Below are 19,935 nucleotides of genomic sequence, written 5' to 3' on the forward strand. Positions count from 1 at the left end.
TCCCTAAATGTCCATTTCCTAATGTCATTAGTTATTGAATTTTTAGCATATAGCTTCTAAGAGAACACAGGTATTTATAGTACCACAGGCCACTGGAAATGCAGACTTCTCTTGCCTTAAACAGCCTATTCTTCCATTCAGTGAAGTCAACTGGGAGTTATGTAATGTAAGTGGGACTTGTTTATAAGTTGATCTCTTAGAGATGGATTTTTAAAATTTTGTTCAACTTGTAAGATTATCTACGCCCAGAACCAGAGGAAAATGAAGTACCATGGTCTTAAAGGTCTTGAATTTTCTACATATTCAGTTTGTACATTATCATTACATTTTGAAAAAATGTATTTACACACACACACACATACACACACACACACACACACACACACACTCACAGTTTTTTCTTCTTTGCTAGGTTCTTGAGATAGGATGTACAAACATTGCTAATGACTTCCAAACTAACAGTAACAAATCCAACAGCTCACATGTAAAACACCTCTCTGTCTGCTATGTCTTAGTAAGAAGGAATCACCCCACACCACTTACGTCATGATTAGTGTCTCTTCTCCAGGCTCCCCCAGGACTCCATCCACAAAAAGTGGAATGGATGTAAAACTGTATTTGCTCCAAGACCTCCCTTCATCAAAACTCAACCTAGTGGCAGAACAATTGAACAGTCATCACATCTCAAAAGGAAAAGATGATATCGCTGGATAAGGAAAGATGTTAGTTATCAGTGAGAAAAAAAACAGAGCGAGACATCATTACACGTAAGTATTCTTAATTATATCAAAAGTCACAAATAGAAATACTTAATAATCTACAACCAGATATGTTGAGGGCAAAAAAAGGGAGAACCATGTGCATTAGGAAAAATCTAATGGCAGAAAATAATTTAAATCATTTTAAGTTTATATCTCATGGTATTTTCTCCAAATCTACAATGTCTTATTGGTAGTTCTGGGCATAGATAGCCTTACAAGTTGGACAAAATTTTAAAAATTCATCTCTAAGAGAACAACTTATAAACAAGTCCCACTTACATTGCAAAACTCCCAGTTGACCTCACTGAATGGAGGTATAGGCTGTTTAGGGCAAGAGAAGTCTATGTTTCTAGTGTTCTGTGGTACTATAAATACCTGTTTCCTCTTCAATGTCCATATGCTAAAAGTTAAATCACTAATGACATTAGGAAATGGACATTTAGGGAGAAGTGAGAGCAAAGCGGTAGAGTTCCCAGGAGTGGACCTGTGTCTTATAGAAAATTCCTGGGACTGCCTGTCCTTGTAAGACACAGGCAACAAGGCACCACTCAGGAATCTGAAACAGGCTCTTCAGCAGACACGGACTTGGCCAGCATTTTTCTCTTGTGCTTCTAGCTCATAATCCTATGAAGTACATTTCTGTTGTTCATGAGTTATTTTGTCCGTGGTGTTTGGAGCATCCTGAGTACCTTCTAAGACAGCTAAAGAGGAGGGCATGCTTCACTCTGTCTTTCTCTGCACATACTTTTCCTCAAGATCCACCTTTGCTCATATTTGCAGTTTTCTCCTGAGATCATTAATATAATTAGAGGTGGAAGGAAAATCAGACTTTAAACTTTGCACAAGCTCAATATGCAGAGGACTGCTTCTAAAAATGGAGGAAGAAGGGAAAATGTTTGATGGAAAACCCTAAAGATATTAGGCCTTGGCTATCCTTCAGTATAAGACCCAGTTTTGTAGGGAGCTAACAAAGTCACACAGGGGAAACAGTACAGGAGCAGGATAGTCATGAATAGCCAGTCTCTGTGCAGGATGATGTCACAGGTGAGGCAGGTACAGGATAGAAGGAGGCCTGTCATTGGAGGAGAAGGAAGGATGGGCGGGAGAGAAGTTTGAAGGAAGAGGAGACTAGGGGAGAGAGGAGGAGACAGGGCGGAGGAGGGGGAGAGAAGTCATGGCAGGTGATGTTAAGATTCTGCTCTGTGTATTTACAGGTTGTTATCAATGTTCCTAAGGGATGGATGGTACCGGGCTTTGTATGTTTATGTGGGCAATTATATCTTATCAATTGGATCTAAGATTACTGTGTTGTGTGTTCTTTTATGTGAGGGTTTGAGTGTAGGAAAGTCTGTGTTTCCGCCAAGATATCTAGCAGATATCTTGGGACACCGCAGCGCGGACCTAGCAGGGTAAAAGACACCGAAACAATTTTTTATTTTTATATTTTTACAACAACAAGGCTTTAAATTTTGCACAAGCTCAATATGCAGAGGACTGCTTCTAAAAATGGAGGAAGAAGGGAAAATGTTTGATGGAAAACCCTAAAGATATTAGGCCTTGGTCATCCTTCAGTATAAGACTCAGTTTTGTAGGGAGCTAACAAAGTCACACAGGGGAAACAGTACAGGAGCAGGATAGTCATGAACGGCCAGTCTCTGTTTGGGATGCGCAAAGCCATGTAGATACTAAGTTTCATCCAGTGTTGTTTGGAGAGTGCAGATACTGTTGCTACTCAGAGATTCTGGTAGAGTCTGTGTAAGGCTTGCCATTGATGGTGGTGAGGAACTAATAAGTGCTCCCAGCATTGTCACATTTAGAAACCACAAAGCAATTGTTCTGTTAGGAGCAGAAACACTTACCCATCCTTCTCATTTGGCCTCAACTTCCCGCTTTTCAAAAGTTTCAAAAGGTCACAGTTTTACTCAAACATAGCGATGCAATTCAGAGACTGATTCTAATAAACTCAAATGACCATATGAATTTTTCCTAAGGGGGATGTGCCCTTACCACAGGTGCCGAATTGGGAGAGATGTGTGTTTCATAGCAACCAGGACTCCCCCTTGATCAAGGTACAAAATGCTGTGCTCTTCTTCAAAAATCTGGATGAGGAAAAGAAGAATACACAGGCACGCATCACATCTGTGCTCGGTGTTCAAGGCCCACAGGTCAGTCTCCATAGGAAGATTAAAATACCTCTCATAGAAATGGGTTTCCCTAGATCTTTGAGAAAATGTGAGCAGTAAAACAACGTCTTTCAACATGGGCTACGTCTACCATTGATACTGTATGGGACAACATTATCATTCTACAAAATAAATCTTAAGTGTCAACAGTATATATATTCATCTTTGTATTCTCTTATCTTTGTGGCAGCATTTATCAATTGTTATCTCTGGAGATTGTGTAAGAACACTGGAACACTCTAAGGGAGTGTACATGTCTAGATGGAAGGGCACTTGGAGACAGGTACAATGCTATCATCGGCATACTCATAGACTTCATGTGCACATAGCCTTGTGAAAGCAGGGCTCACTGCACTCCACTGGAATTGTCTATACAGATGGAATTTTCTAATTATCTCCAAATCCCCACAGTTGATCAAGAAATGCTTTCTCCCTTGATTCCTAGGTGTTCTTCAAAGTGACAATTCTAATCAAGATAAAATTGTCAACCTTGATTGCATGTATCATATCGAGTCTTTCATAAGATGTGTAAAAAGAATTTAAAGTCAAATGGACACATTCTGAAAAGTGTCTCTGAATTCTTCTGTATAAGATGAACTCTGTGTTCTCAGTTAAAATTCTAAAATGGACTCATTGTCCATTGTGCTACAGATATAAGTTCTCTCTCTTACTTGATTCTTATGTGTGTGTGTGTGTGTCTGTGTGTGTGTGTGTGTGTGTGTGTGCTCGCATGCGGCATGCATGTGTGCATGTGTGTTGTATGCCAGAGGTCAGAAAAGGGCATTGAACTTCTTGAAGTTGGAATTACAGGTGGTTATGAGCTTCTGGACATAGGAGCTGAGAACCAGCCTTGGGCCCTTCAGAAATGCAGAAGGAAGCTTAACAACTCAACTACTCTCCAGCGTCATTAGTGCTTATACCCAATAATGACGCCGGCCTGTAGCAGGAAGGAGTTTTATGCCTTGGTCAGTGTCAGAGGAAAGAACACGGCATCTTGGCATTATTCTCCAAATGTTTCCTTATAATTTTCCATCTTTCTTTAAGCCCCCCAAATTTCTTCTCTATCATCTTTGGTCAAAATATGCAAATATCGTTAAAGGTTTAGAGTTAAAGAAAAAGTACCAGGCTATCAAGTCCACCTCTGTGAGGAAAGTGAGCTTTCCTTTCAAGCAAAGTGAATTCATTGTTAAGTATGATCATCTGTGCATTAGATTTCAATTTACATTGCTAGTTATTGTATGATAATTAAGCACCAGAGGCTTATTAAAAAATATTTATTGATGTGTAACAGCCATACATTAGGCTTATACCTTGTTATGATAGCTAAACCTCATTAAATGCCTGTTGTTATAAGCTGTTGAAATCTAATTTCATTCAGAAGAAAGGCAGGAAGCAGTTAAGCTAAGAACATTGATGTGAAGTGACTCCATTTGTATTCATTGAACATATGCCTTCTGACAGTTATGATTCTGTCATTTACACATGATATTTAAACATCTCCGAACACCACCTGGATAATGGCTATTTTTATTTCTCTTCAAATTGAGGAGAGTTTATGTGTATACTTTGCCACGCAGGATCCAAGGCTCTCATATGATAGACTCAGTGTTTCCACTTTCCTTTACATCAGAACCCCCTACAACTTGATTGCAGATGTTTTTTTGCATGAACCCTTGATAAGAAATATCTTTATCAAAGGATAAAACTATCAACCTGCACCAACTTGGCGTGCTTCATTTCAAACATGTATCACAAAGAGAAAAGAAACACACTATTTGTGTCAGGATTTATGTAAGATGTTAACCTTAAGTTTCTAGATTTGAAATCAGATAGACAGTTATGCCCTTAAGCTTGAGTGGTGCAACCCAGATTCTTACCTGCCTCCAAGTGTTCCCTGCATCTGATGATACAAACATGCTGATGTCGCTGTCTGACAACTCAGAGCCTATGTTACCTAGAAAGAGTGCATGCCATTAGTGGGAGGAACCTTCTGAAAAAGTCAAGAATGGGTAGCATTAGCAGTCTGCACTGCCTGAGATGAATCTTGACTGCAAAGTTTCTGTCTAAGCAGGAATATTAAGTAGACTCACTTCAGGGTCAATGGTTTAGATGGCTTTCAAAATATGTTTAGCTTGCTCACTAAATTCCAAGCACAGATGTCTAGATTCTTAAAATAAACACACGTACAATAGCAAGCAAAGCATTCACTCCTCTTACCTGATGCAACTATAATACTTGGGGCTGTGTCTCTGCTGGCAATGATCCCAGATGTGTAGGGATTCTCAGAAACTTTGAGATGAAGGTGTAGTGAACAGTAGGGCTAGGAAGAACAGAATGCCATGTGATATGTGCACAAAATCAAAATGGCCATTTAAAGCTCTACAGCCGGGCAAACTGACTACAAAATCAGATCAGCTTTGTCTGTACTGTAAATTCTGAGGATGCCTAGAAAGACTGCCTTGATATTTCTTTTAAAGAAAAATGAAAACACACACACACACACACACACACACACACACACACACACACACACACACCAAAAAAGCAAAACACAACAAAAGTCTGAAATTCAGAATATCTAATCTTACCCATTCTGTCTTCTGTCTATGAACATCTTCCTCCCACTGTGCCCCTCATCCACCCACCCACCACTATTAATGTCACAATTGTCTAGTGTCAACCAAGCATATGACAGCTTCTGTGTTGGTAAAAAAGTAAACACCTCCAATTTCAGTGCTAAATTACTTAAATTATATTTAGTATGTTAAACATTGTATTAATTTTAAACTACTAGGTAGAACTCATAAATCAGTGATGCACCAAAATTAAGAATTCTGCCATTACCAAGTTTTCAGAAAGGATATAAGACATTTCCATTGATTACTGGGTAAAGGAAGTATTCTAATGCTCATAAGGATAGAAACAAAACATTATAAAATTCTGGATGGGGAAGGGACATGGGGTACTTTGGAATTAGGACTGGTTTCTAAGAAAAAGTTTTAATCTGAAGAGAGATGGGTAGAATATGGATTTGCACGATATGACAAAGATACTTGAGAGGACATATGGTATATGAATGATACCAGTAACAAGAAAAAGAAGAGGCAGATTAAGAATCACAGTACTGAGTTCTCTGCACCCAAATCCCGTGGGAGGGAGAGCTAAACCTTCAGAGAGGCAGACACGCCTGGGAAACCAGAAGAGACTGTACTCTGCACACACATCTCAGACGCCAGAGGAAAACACCAAACGCCATCTGGAACCCTGGTGCACTGAGGCTCCCGGAAACGGCGGCGCAGATCTTCCTGGTTGCTGCTGCCGCGGGGAGCTTGTGGGCAGCACCCCGTGAGTGAACTTGAGCCTTGGGACCACAGGTAAGACCAACTTTTCTGCTGCAAGTGACCTGCCTGGTGAACTCAAGACACAGGCCCACAGGAAGAACTGAAGACCTGTAGAGAGGAAAAACTACACGCCCAAAAACAGAACACTCTGTCCCAATAACAGGCTGAAAGAAAACAGAAAAACAGGTCTACAGCACTCCTGACACACAGGCTTATAGGACAGTCTAGCCACTGTCAGAAATAGCAGAACAAAGTAACACTAGAGATAATATGATGGCGAGAGGCAAGCGCAGGAACCCAAGCAACAGAAACCAAGAATACATGGCACCATCAGAGCCCAATTCTCCCATCAAAACAAACATGGAATAACCAAACACACCAGAAAAGCAAGATCTAGTTTCAAAATCATATTTGATCATGATGCTGGAGGACTTCAAGAAAGACGTGAAGAACTCCCTTAGAGAACAAGTAGAAGCCTACAGAGAGGAATCGGAAAAATGCCTGAAAGAATTCCAGGAAAACATAATTAATCAAGTAGAAGCCCATAGAGAGGAGTCACAAAAATCCCTGAAAGAATTCCAGAAAAACACAATCAAACAGTTGAAGGAATTAAAAATGGAAATAGAAGCAATCAAGAAAGAACACATGGAAACAACCCTGGATATAGAAAACCAAAAGAAGAGACAAGGAGCTGTAGATACAAGCTTCACCAACAGAATACAAGAGATGGAAGAGAGAATCTCAGGAGCAGAAGATTCCATAGAAATCATTGACTCAACTGTCAAAGATAATGTAAAGCGGAAAAAGCTACTGGTCCAAAACATACATGAAATCCAGGACTCAATGAGAAGATTAAACCTAAGGATAATAGGTATAGAAGAGAGTGAAGACTCCCAGGTCAAAGGACCAGTAAATATCTTCAACAAAATCATAGAAGAAAACTTCCCTAACCTAAAAAAAGAGATACCCATAGGCATACAAGAAGCCTACAGAACTCCAAATAGATTGGACCAGAAAAGAAACACCTCCCGTCACATAATAGTCAAAACACCAAACGAACAAAATAAAGAAAGAATATTAAAAGCAGTAAGGGAAAAAGGTCAAGTAACATATAAAGGCAGACCTATCAGAATCACACCAGACTTTTCGCCAGAAACTATGAAGGCCAGAAGATCCTGGACTGATGTCATACAGACCCTAAGAGAACACAAATGCCAGCCTCAATTAACATAGATGGAGAAACCAAGATATTCCATGACAAAACCAAATTTACACAATATCTTTCTACAAATCCAGCACAACAAAGGATAATAAATGGTAAAGCCCAACATAAGGAGGCAATCTATACCCTAGAAGAAGCAAGAAACTAGTCGTATTGGCAACAAAACAAAGAGAAGAAAAGCACACAAACATAACCTCACATCCAAATATGAATATAACAGGAAGCAATAATCACTATTCCTTAATATCTCTCAACATCAATGGCCTCAACTCCCCAATAAAAAGACATAGATTAACAAACTGGATATGCAACGAGGAACCTGCATTCTGCTGCCTACAGGAAACACACCTCAGAGACAAAGACAGACACTACCTCAGAGTGAAAGGCTGGAAAACAACTTTCCAAGCAAATGGCCGGAAGAAGCAAGCTGGAATAGCCATTCTAATATCAAATAAAAACAATTTTCAACTAAAAGTCATCAAAAAAGATAAGGAAGGACACTTCATATTCATCAAAGGAAAAATGCACCAAGATGAACTCTCAATCCTAAATATCTATGCCCCAAATACAAGGGCACCTACATACGTAAAAGAAACCTTACTAAAGCTCAAAACACACATTGCACCTCACACAATAATAGTGGGAGATTTCAACACCCCACTCTCATCAATGGACAGATCATGGAAACAGAAATTAAACAGAGACGTAGACAGACTAAGAGAAGTCATGAGCCAAATGGACTTAACAGATATTTATAGAACATTCTATCCTAAAGCAAAAGGATATACTTTCTTCTCAGCTCCTCATGGTACTTTCTCCAAAATTGACAATATAATTGGTCAAAAAACGGGCCTCAACAGGTACAGAAAGATAGAAATAATCCCATGCGTGCTATCGGACCACCACGGCCTAAAACTCGTCTTCAATAATAATAAGGGAAGAATGCCCACATATATGTGGAAATTGAACAATGCTCTACTCAATGATAACCTGGTCAAGAAAGAAATAAAGAAAGAAATTAAAGACTTTTTAGAATTTAATGAAAATGAAGGTACAACATACCCAAACCTATGGGACACAATGAAAGCTGTGCTAAGAGGAAAACTCATAGCGCTGAGTGCCTGCAGAGAGAAACAGGAAAGAGCATATGTCAGCAGCTTGACAGCACACCTAAAAGCTCTAGAACAAAAAGAAGCAAATACACCAAGGAGGAGTAGAAGACAGGAAATAATCAAACTCAGACATGAAATCAACCAAGTAGAAACAAAAAGGACCATAGACAGAATCAACAGAACCAAAAGTTGGTTCTTTGAGAAAAATCAACAAGATAGATAAACCCTTAGCCAGACTAACAAGAGGACACAGAGAGTGTGTCCAAATTAACAAAATCAGAAATGAAAAGGGAGACATAACTACAGATTCAGAGGAAATTCAAAAAATCATCAGATCTTATTATAAAAGCCTATATTCAACAAAACTTGAAAATCTGCAGGAAATGGACAATTTCCTAGACAGATACCAGGTACCGAAGTTAAATCAGGAACAGATAAACCAGTTAAACAACCCCATAACTCCTAAGGAAATAGAAGCAGTCATTAAAGGTCTCCCAACCAAAAAGAGCCCAGGTCCAGACAGGTTTAGTGCAGAATTCTATCAGACCTTCATAGAAGACCTCATACCAATATTATCCAAACTATTCCACAAAATTGAAACAGATGGAGCACTACTGAATACCTTCTATGAAGCCACAATTACTCTTATACCTAAACCACACAAAGACACAACAAAGAAAGAGAACTTCAGACCAATTTTCCTTATGAATATCAACGCAAAAATATGCAATAAAATTCTGGCAAACTGAATCCAAGAGCACATCAAAACAATCATCCACCATGATCAAGTAGGCTTCATCCCAGGCATGCAGGGATGGTTTAATATACGGAAAACCATCAACGTGATCCATTATATAAACAAACTGAAAGAACAAAACCACATGATCATTTCATTAGATGCTGAGAAAGCATTTGACAAAATTCAACACCCCTTCATGATAAAAGTCCTGGAAAGAATAGGAATTCAAGGCCCATACCTTAACATAGTAAAAGCCATATACAGCAAACCAGTTGCTAACATTAAACTAAATGGAGAGAAACGTGAAGCAATCCCACTAAAATCAGGGACTAGACGAGGCTGCCCACTCTCTCCCTACTTATTCAATGTAGTTCTTGAAGTTCTAGCCAGAACAATCAGACAACAAAAGGAGGTCAAGGGGATACAGATCGGAAAAGAAGAAGTCAAAATATCACTATTTGCAGATGATATGATAGTATATTTAAGTGATCCCAAAAGTTCCACCAGAGAACTACTAAAGCTGATAAACAACTTCAGCAAAGTGGCTGCGTATAAAATTAACTCAAATAAATCAGTAACCTTCCTCTACACAAAAGAGAAACAAGCCGAGAAAGAAATTAGGGAAACGACACCCTTCATAATAGACCCAAATAATATAAAGTACCTCGGTGTGACTTTAACCAAGCAAGTAAAAGATCTGTACAATAAGAACTTCAAGACACTGAAGAAAGAAATTGAAGAAGACCTCAGAAGATGGAAAGATCTCCCATGCTCATGGATTGGCAGGATTAATATAGTAAAAATGGCCATTTTACCAAAAGCGATCTACAGATTCAATGCAATCCCCATCAAAATACCAATCCAATTCTTCAAAGAGTTAGACAGAACAATTTGCAAATTCATCTAGAATATCAAAAAACCCAGGATAGCTAAAACTATCCTCAACAATAAAAGGACTTCAGGGGGAATCACTATCCCTGAACTCAAGCAGCATTACAGAGCAATAGTGATAAAAACTGCATGGTATTGGTACAGAGACAGACAGATAGACCAATGGAATAGAATTGAAGACCCAGAAATGAACCCACACACCTATGGTCACTTGATTTTTGACAAAGGAGCCAAAACCATCCAATGGAAAAAAGATAGCATTTCCAGCAAATGGTGCTGGTTCAACAGGAGGTCAACATGTAGAAGAATGCAGATCGATCCATGCTTATCACCCTGTACAAAGCTTAAGTCCAAGTGGATCAAGGACCTCCACATCAAACCAGACACACTCAAACTAATAGAAGAAAAACTAGGGAAGCATCTGGAACACATGGGCACTGGAAAAAATTTCCTGAACAAAACACCAATGGCTTACGCTCTAAGATCAAGAATCGACAAATGGGATCTCATAAAACTGCAAAGCTTTTGTAAGGCAAAGGACACTGTGGTTAGGACAAAACAGCAACCAACAGATTGGGAAAACATCTTTACCAATCCTACAACAGATAGAGGCCTTATATCCAAAATATACAAAGAACTCAACAAGTTAGACCGCAGGGAGACAAATAACCCTATTAAAAAATGGGGTTCAGAGCTAAACAAAGAATTCACAGCTGAGGAATGCCGAATGGCTGAGAAACACCTAAAGAAACGTTCAACATCTTTAGTCATAAGGGAAATGCAAATCAAAACAACCCTGAGATTTCACCTCACACCAGTGCGATTGGCTAAGATCAAAAACTCAGGTGACAGCAGATGCTGGCGAGGATGCAGAGAAAGAGGAACACTCCTGCATTGTTGGTGGGATTGCAGACTGGTAAAACCATTCTGGAAATCATTCTGGAGGTTCCTCAGAAAATTGGACATTGAGCTGCCTGAGGATCCAGCTATACCTCTCTTGGGCATATATCCAAAAGATGCCCCAACATATAAAAAAGACACATGCTCCACTATGTTCATCGCAGCCTTATTTATAATAGCCAGAAGCTGGAAAGAACCCAGATGCCCTTCAACAGAGGAATGGATACAGAAAATGTGGTACATCTACACAATGGAATATTACTCAGCTATCAAAAACAATGACTTTATGAAATTCGTAGGCAAATGGTTGGAACTGGAAAATATCATCCTGAGTGAGCTAACCCAATCACAGAAAGACATACATGGTATGCACTCATTGATAAGTGGCTATTAGCCCAAATGCTTGAATTACCCTAGATGCCTAAAGAAATGAAACTCAAGACTGATGATCAAAATGTGAATGCTTCACTCCTTCTTTAAAAGGGGAACAAGAATACCCTTGGCAGGGAAGAGAGAGGCAAAGATTAAAACAGAGACTGAAGTAACACCCATTCAGAGCCTGCCCCACATGTGGCCCATACATATACAGCCACCCAATTAGACAAGATGGATGAAGCAAAGAAGTGCAGACCGACAGGAGCCAGATGTAGATTGCTCCTGAGAGACACAGCCAGAATACAGCAAATACAGAGGCGAATGCCAGCAGCAAACCACTGAACTGAGAATAGGACCCCCGTTGAAGGAATCAGAGAAAGAACTGGAAGAGCTTGAAGGGGCTCGAGACCCCATATGTACAACAATGCCAAGCAAGCAGAGCTTCCAGGGACTAAGCCACTACCTAAAGACTATACATGGACTGACCCTGGACTCTGACCTCATAGGTAGCAATGAATATACTAGTAAGATCACCAGTGGAAGGGGAAGCCCTAAGTCCTGCTAGGACTGAACCCCCAGTGAACTAGACTGTTGGGGGGAGGGTGGCAATGGGGGGAGGGTAGGGAGGGGAACACACATAATGAAGGGTAGGGGGATGTTTGCCCGGAAACCGGGAAAGGGAATAACACTCGAAATGTATATAAGAAATACTCAAGTTAATAAAAAAAAAAAAGAATCACAGTACCTAGGCAGGTTACACTAAAGGAACAATGGGACATGAAGCTATGACACTGGGTGAGTTGACCTGAGAGGACTTGAAGGAGACCAGTTGGTAGCTCATTCATACTGCAGAACATGATATCAACATAGAAAATTCTGCATAGCATGTGGAACTGTCCTATCATCTGCAAATAACGGACACAGTGTACCCCCCAAGATTTTCTCCCCTTTTTTGAATGTATATTAATTGCAAAAACCAATCATTTGCATCATTGACATTTTCATACAAGCACACAACACACTTTCATGTTTATCCCTTCTCTTATCTCCTTTTTGTTTTTATTCAGTTCAAAAGTCATTCTTATAGACAAAACTCAGTAGTAATGCAATTTATTTTAAATGGCATTTTTGTTTGGTGGTGGTGGTGTGTTGTGGATTTTCTTGGTGATGTTTGTATTTTGATGCTAATCCTGCCCCCAACAAGGAAAGGACCATGTACTCAGGTGATTCTATGTGAACCTGCTCCCCCACTTAACTGGTCAAATAAAGGCTAGAGTCTGTGATTGGACAGTGGAAGGGAAAGGCAGGACTAGAAGATTTAGAGAAGGAGAGAGAGAGGAAAGAAGAAGAGGATGACGAGAGGGTGGTGGGGGTAGGGGGAACAGAAAGAGAAGAAGATGGAGGAAAAAAAGCTGGAAAATGGAGCACACCCATGTGGCCTGCTGAGTCAAAAGTAGCTAGAGATCTCATCTGGGGAACAGTGTAGTGGTATATCTGCCCAATCTAGGCATGCGGTTTATAAATACTATAACTAAGTTTTGGATTCTTTACACAGGTGTTTTGGGGTTAGAGATTTACTGATACAAATCTAGCTGGTATAAATATAAAGGTCTCTAGTGTTTTCCTTTCACAGGGCTAAAGGGAACTGAGACCTGGTTGGCCATTGATGTTTTACAGACCAGCCACACAGGGGTGGATAGCCTTTGAAATGTGAGCAGTAGCTCCAGGCATTTTCAGAAAACAAAACAAAACAAAAAGAAACACAAACAAACAAACAATAACAACAAGAAAACTGTGTTTGGTCAGTTTAGCAAGCCAGCTGCGGGAACCAGGGCCAAACAGCCATTTGTGGGGCAAGCAACAAGCAGAGACTGAGAGAGCTAGTGTGAGAGACGAGTGGGGAGGTTGCTGGTCCCAGATCCTAGCTGGACTTAGCATGAGTTTTTAAAATTACACATTGCAGTGGTGGTTGTGGTCTTTGTTTTGTTTTGTTCTGTTTTGTTTTGTGGTCTCTGTGTTACACAGTGTCTCTCTATATAACCCTGGCTGTCATGGAACTCCTTCAGTAGAGCAGGTTGGCCTTTAACTCATAGATCTACCTCTCCAGTGCTAGAATTATAGATGTGTACCATCACCCACTGGCTTTACATGCAATTTTTAGAAATTTGTTTATCTATGCTTAGAGGCCTTGACCAAATTCTCTGGTTAAGATAGCAACAGTTATCCAAGAATGGATAGTACTTCATATATGAATTTTGTTCAAAGTCATCCACGTACTAAACTGTCAGAAGCTTCAAGCTTGCGTTTGAATGCTCACCTTTTCCATCTCTTAGGAAAATTACTACCTATTCTTATTGAGTTGAGTATCGGGAATCACCAGAGCATCTCAGTTATTATTTTTAGACAGCTCTGTATGTCTGAGGCGATAAAGAGAGCTTCAAAAAGGCCATGATTAAATTTACAGAGGGTGGAGTAAATGCCAAGGTAAAGATGAAACACAGGAATAAAAGCAGCCAGACACTACAAAACAAAATCACCGATTGCAATAAGGTAATAGGGTCTTGACTAAAACACTGAAAAGTTTGCATGAAATTTTCACACAAAGCGTTAAAAGAAAGTTTCAGCTTCATAGCCTTCTGAAAAAGAAAGGACAGGCCCTGGAAGAGAAAGCACCACAGCCAAACAAATAGCTTCTTTATGCCTATCAGGAAGAGGACAGGGCTCATAGCCTATGCTAAGATAGGATTGGAGCCATCACACCATGAGAGTTTCCCTGTTGTGTATATAGATCTCTACTTGTCTGATCTGCCAACATTTATTTTATGACGAGTAATCCTCAATGATCTATTTCAGATATAGTACAATTTTGTCTCGCTCAGACAAGCTAAAAATAAGAACATATCAAGTTGTACATTCTGTCTCCTATGGAATCTTACATGTAAGTTTTAAAGGATAATAAAGGCTTATAATAGCAAGGGTGCTTTTTTTTTTGTATTATGGTTTTATTGAGAACAACAGAAAGCCATGGACCTGTGTCCAGATGCTATCAACTTTACAGTATTGTAAGGAAGTTGTACAGCCTGGGTATTACCCCTAGATATAGAAACTTTAGAGAGGGCCATTTAGATCACTTAACAAAGCATTACAGGCCTATACAGGGTGTGTCCAGGTCACATCTTGAGACAGCTGTTTGCCACAATTGGAAAACTGTGAATTGCAGTTGGTATCCGAAGCAATGATCATTTGCTATGGAAACAGATGAGAACAAAGAGAAGAGGGCATTTTCAATCAGCTCTCTCAGAACCGCTCTCTGGTCCTGCAGTTCAGAAGGCCAAAACATTAATTTGAGGAGAAAAGGCACCAGTTCATGCTGCAGCATGGTTTAGAAATGATCTTCTCTGTGATTTTTTTCTCTTACATTTGTAGTACTGGATTGCCCCCAGCTGGTACTTGGAGAATTTTCTCTTTTTTTTTTATTCCTTCCATTTTATTTAGCAAAGAGTTTATATAGCAGACACCAATGTCTCAAGAAAACCAAGAGCAATGATTGTCCTTTAACATTGTTATATCTGACCTACTGTGCCAAAAGTTATGCCTCGACAAGCTAATATAAGGATTATTGTAAGGACCATCACACTGTTCTGAGTTTATGAAGAAATGAAATTAGGCTGCAGAACTCTTATTATTTTGGCCAGGAAGGGGCACTTGCTATGCTATTCTCCTCCTTCCTTTTTGCCTTCCTGTCTTTATTTTGCTTATTGAAAATAGGTGTATAACATCTACCTTGTGCTTACAGGTGTAGTTGCTGCACTGATTTTTCTAGAGAAATCTCTAACAGAATAAACACAGCAAGGCATGTGGCAAGGGTACTTCCTAATATCCATTCCCTTCCTTCCATACAAGGGGAATATGAGAACACACATTGATGCTGACAGGGTCCTGGCTGCTGACTTACTGAAGAGGAGATGGAAAGCACTTGCAGTCAGAAACTGTCCTTTGTATCTTTACTCACGTAGACTCATCAGCCCCAGATGATGAATCTTCCCAGACTCTCTGAGACACTGGCTTCTTAGCCTCTAACCTGATCCCACTGAGGTATCTCGAGAATCAGATGGGCATGAAAGACCATGCAACAGGAAGAAAAGTTTGAGCAGAATCTCATTCAAACCCTAATGCCGATCAGTGCACCTCCTGATCAAATGAGCTGTTCTTGCCTCCCCTGTAGTCTCTTCTTTTATCCTGCAAAACTGCTTTGATCAGTATAAGTGTTCCATAATGCACAGCCAGACTAAACCAATTCAGTGTTTCTTCCTCTTAGATATTTATTATTTAATCTTAACTGAGACACTGTACCCTCCCACCTGTTTGTTTGTTTTCTTGCTTGATTGTTTGGCTTTCTGAGACAGGTGTCAGCTCCACCATCCTTTTACTAACATCTACTCCTTTCTAGAACTTCCAGCCTCTGGTAGGAGTTACTGTACTAAACACAGTGTTTCTCAGTGATCTATTTCAAGTACTATGGGGAAATCGCTTGATACCACTCCTCCAATGAATACATGAACTTAACCAACTGTTAGGACTGGTTTAGTATGCAATCAGCCTCAAAGCCTATTTTTTTCTCGCCATCTTCTGAAACAACAGCCTTTATGTTTTATCCTCATGGTAACACAATCCCATGGCTGCTAATATGAATGGTATACTATAAACACAAGTCAGAACCTTCTTTAAGCACAAGAAAGCTACTTAAGTTCCACAACAGCATTCTCTAATATTCCCCCACATAGACATGGTTGGTTATATCTTTTATGCTACATTATAGTTAAGAATTCATTATTCATTTAAGAAAGATTGAATTCTCAAAGAAAAGGTAGCCCTCCAAATATGAGCATGGGGTATCCATCCCCACTTCAATGCAGCACAGCATGTCGACTTTGCAGAATCTACAGACTGAAGAATCTCACGGAATAGCTCTCTGTTCTGCTCCAGTTTTTAAGAAAAAGGTAAATGAATCCATAAAGAAGTTAGCGATTCTCTCCACAAAACACTGTGCTTTCTCCTCAGAGGCCCAAGTATGTGTCACAGGCTCAGGTGTGCTCACATACTGCCTCTTGGGAGCCCAATTCTGAGGCTTTGAAGAAAGATAGACCATGACCTGTAATACCCTATCTAATTGTACAATGCAGTCTTCAGAAGAAAGAAATCCCAGCTGAGACTTCAGGCAATCAGTCTGAAAGTCCTAAAAATACAGCCCCAAATTTCTCTGGATGTCTTAGTCTATAGAATACGTTTTGCCAGGGACATTCTATTTGGGGTTGTAATTCGGGACTTGTTCCATGTTTGTAACAGCCCCACTGGAAAAATCTCTCTTCTAATCACTGGGCTCTGCATCAGTGATGCTGGCACTCTCCAAGTATTCACAGTCTAAACTCATTTTTTACCTCCTTTCTGCCATTGCCTCCCAAGCAGCCCCCTCCCTTTCTTTCTTTCTTTCTTTTTTATTTTTTTAATCAGTCTAGGTGTTTTGTGTTCAAAGACTTTTCTTTCCTATTCTGTGCTTTTGACAAGATTTTATTAAGTAATTTGGCTATTTCTTCCGAGTCCTTTTGTCAATTTCCTCTCCTTACTCTGCTTCCTGGTTTTTAAAGCTTATGTGGAATTGCGTTGAGTAACGGAATTCACAAAGAAGAGGGATCCATTGACTCCTAGGTCCTGTTCATCTACATCCCAATAATTCATGTCTCATTAATCTCAATGAAACACTTCATTTTGTTAACATCGCAGTTAACTTGATCCCATGAGTTCAGAGGGGGATATGATGACAAAGTCTTCAGGATAACTGAGAGAGGAGAAGTAGAGCTTCTGTGAAATCAAATCGGAAAGCCAAGGGCCTTTACAGGGTGTGACTACATCCACCATATAAAACACACAAACTTAAAATGTATGTTGAATCCACCATGAGGTATGTTTGTATGATTCTTGACGTAGAGATCTGGAATGGCTATGAAGACGGTCATACTCCTTCTTTCATGGAGCTTACATTTAACACAGAAAGATGGGAAAGGAAGTCAGAAAATAAATGTGCTTAGGAAGAAGCATAAAGAAAAAGAATGGGATAAAGAGATTTGATATTTATTGCCAGACACTCATGAAATCCACTTAAGAAGCAAAGATATAAATCCAAAGAAAAAAAACCTGCTTTGAAAACAGCAAATTAAAAAAAAAACAGGACATTTAAAAAGAAATAGTAAGAAACCCTACCTTAAGGCATACATGAACATAGTAAGTTTACACTGTGGAAACCAGTGCGTTGTCTATTTTCCACATTGTCTTGTGGATAAGAAAGGATGGAGGAAAGTGGCAGAGTCTAAAAAGGACGAGACACAATCCAGGTCACAGGGTACCATCGAAGGTATTGTAAAGTGTTTGATTTACTGTACTTGAACTAGAAAGCCATCATAAGGCTTAAGGAAATGATGCACATTTAAACTTTTATATGACACCATTTTGTTGTGAATTTGGTCTAAAGCTTGTATTGTGCTAACTGGATTCCCAAAATTGCACAAGAATCTGCATGTGAGATGCTGAGGGTCCCTGCACCAAGTTGGTTCTGATTGGTAAATAAGGTTGCCGGCAGCCAATGGCTGGGCAGGTAAGCAGAGGTAGGAATCTAGGATTTGAGAGCAAGGGGACTGAGAGGAAGAAAGATTTAGAACCACTGTGCCAGGAAAGGAGAAAGACCAGTATGGAAAAGTGTAGGGCAGACAGCATGTCAGAGTCAGGGATCATGTCCCAGGAGGGCTGTAGGCCTGGGTATCAGGCAACTAGGAGGAATATAGGTTTTAGCAAGTAATGATTCAGGAATATCAGACGGGACAGTGTGGAGGTTTGGTGTGGCCCAATCATTGAGCTGCTTAAGGAAGGCATATTAAAATAAAAGGCTGTGTGCGTGTGTGTGTGTGTGTGTGTGTGTGTGTGTGTGTGTGTGTGTGTGTATTTCACTCAGGAACCCACACATTGGGGTGGGTAATAAGGAACATGTCACTGCCGCCACCAGGGTGATTTGAGTGAGATTATTTGACTGCTGTAGCACCATTTGCTAAAAATGGAGAAACAAGAAATCTAGTATATAATATGTGGAGAGGATATAGTATGCATCTATGACCAGAAGTGTACTTTGCCCTGCAGAAGAACACAAATGAAAATTTTAGGGTGATTGAAATTACGTGGCATAAATGTTTCTCAAAATCCACTGATGCTTTTTATGTACATTTTACCTTAATAAATATGATTTTTAAAATGTAGGCTACTCTGTGAAAAATGGATTGCCAGGTAAAAATGGTGGGAGGTGTGGCCATTAGGAGCCCATCACTGAGGACCAAGGGAAATGTGATTACCACTTGGATAGACTAGTAGCAGTAGTGATAGGGGAGTCTGTACTGTATCTCTATTTTGCAGATATAATAATATATCTTCATTATTCTGGGTTGTGGTTAAGACAAAGAGAGCCTTGCTCAGTGCTTTGCCAAGAAGAATCACATTCAATGGTCATGGTTTGATGCTATCAAGAAGATGCAAGCCTGTTTAGATGAAGAGGTTAACCGTCTTTCTCATTGCACTGATGTTCAAGTTATGTGGTAGACCTGGAAGAAGTTATTAAGGTGCTGATATCTTTGAACATTATAGTTCCATAACCTGGAATAGTTGGGTATAAAACTGACCTATTTCAACGGCACTGATCCATACCTTGACTAATATAGCTATTCAATGAATAACTGTTATATTTACTTAGTCTATCACTGGGTCTCTGACCTCTTTATCACACATGGGCTATTTCATTCCCTGAAAGGTACCAGTAATAAAAATGGAGTCTAAGTAGGATTGGAAATTTAAGACTGCCTCCGTGATGCACCAGGACAGCTTAAATATCATCTACAAGTAATAAGGTCAAGCTATAGCTGCTGGCATTCTTTCGAGGAAGATGGTGTCCCGCCTACTGCTATGTGAGGAAGCTGAGAAGTGACTGCCCCAGCATTGTGCGATATAATAAAGCAGAGCAAAGATAGCATCAAAGACAGAGTTGTGAAGAGCAACATCAATAATTGATACACAGAGAGGGGATAGATATAGACACCCATAGACACATATTCACATCTCAAGACTTTCCTACTGTAAAACCAAGTGATCTTTCCAAGACTGATGGCTCCTTTATATGATCCGAAAAACAACTTCCAAGCTGTTTTAAAGAACACAATAGTGTTACAAATATACTTTATTTGACAATTTCTCCTTTCTCTTTTCCTTCATTTGCTAGGTCTTCTCGGGTGTCTTGAGTAAGTCCTGGCCATCAGAGTCAAGGAGATGCAACTGAGAACTGTTTTATTTATAAACATAGTCTCAGGCAAGTTAGCTGA

At 39.7% G+C, this 19,935-nt stretch overlaps 1 protein-coding gene across 12 annotated transcripts in view; it reads right to left on the minus strand.

Annotated features, from left to right (window-relative positions):
- Positions 1-19,935, minus strand: part of Sorcs1 (sortilin-related VPS10 domain containing receptor 1) — a 513,725-nt gene that overhangs the window by 85,375 nt on the left and 408,415 nt on the right. For all 12 annotated transcript variants that reach the window (XM_006231521.5, XM_006231519.5, XM_006231520.5 and 9 more), the window contains 4 exons: positions 5,162-5,264; positions 4,822-4,898; positions 2,769-2,860; positions 544-651 (listed from right to left, as the gene is read on the minus strand). In XM_006231521.5, the coding sequence (XP_006231583.1) occupies positions 544-651; positions 2,769-2,860; positions 4,822-4,898; positions 5,162-5,264 (380 nt within the window). The remainder of the gene's footprint in view (positions 1-543; positions 652-2,768; positions 2,861-4,821; positions 4,899-5,161; positions 5,265-19,935) is intronic.

Source organism: Rattus norvegicus, chromosome 1 (assembly GCF_036323735.1).
Source record: "Rattus norvegicus strain BN/NHsdMcwi chromosome 1, GRCr8, whole genome shotgun sequence".
NCBI lineage: Eukaryota > Metazoa > Chordata > Mammalia > Rodentia > Muridae > Rattus > Rattus norvegicus.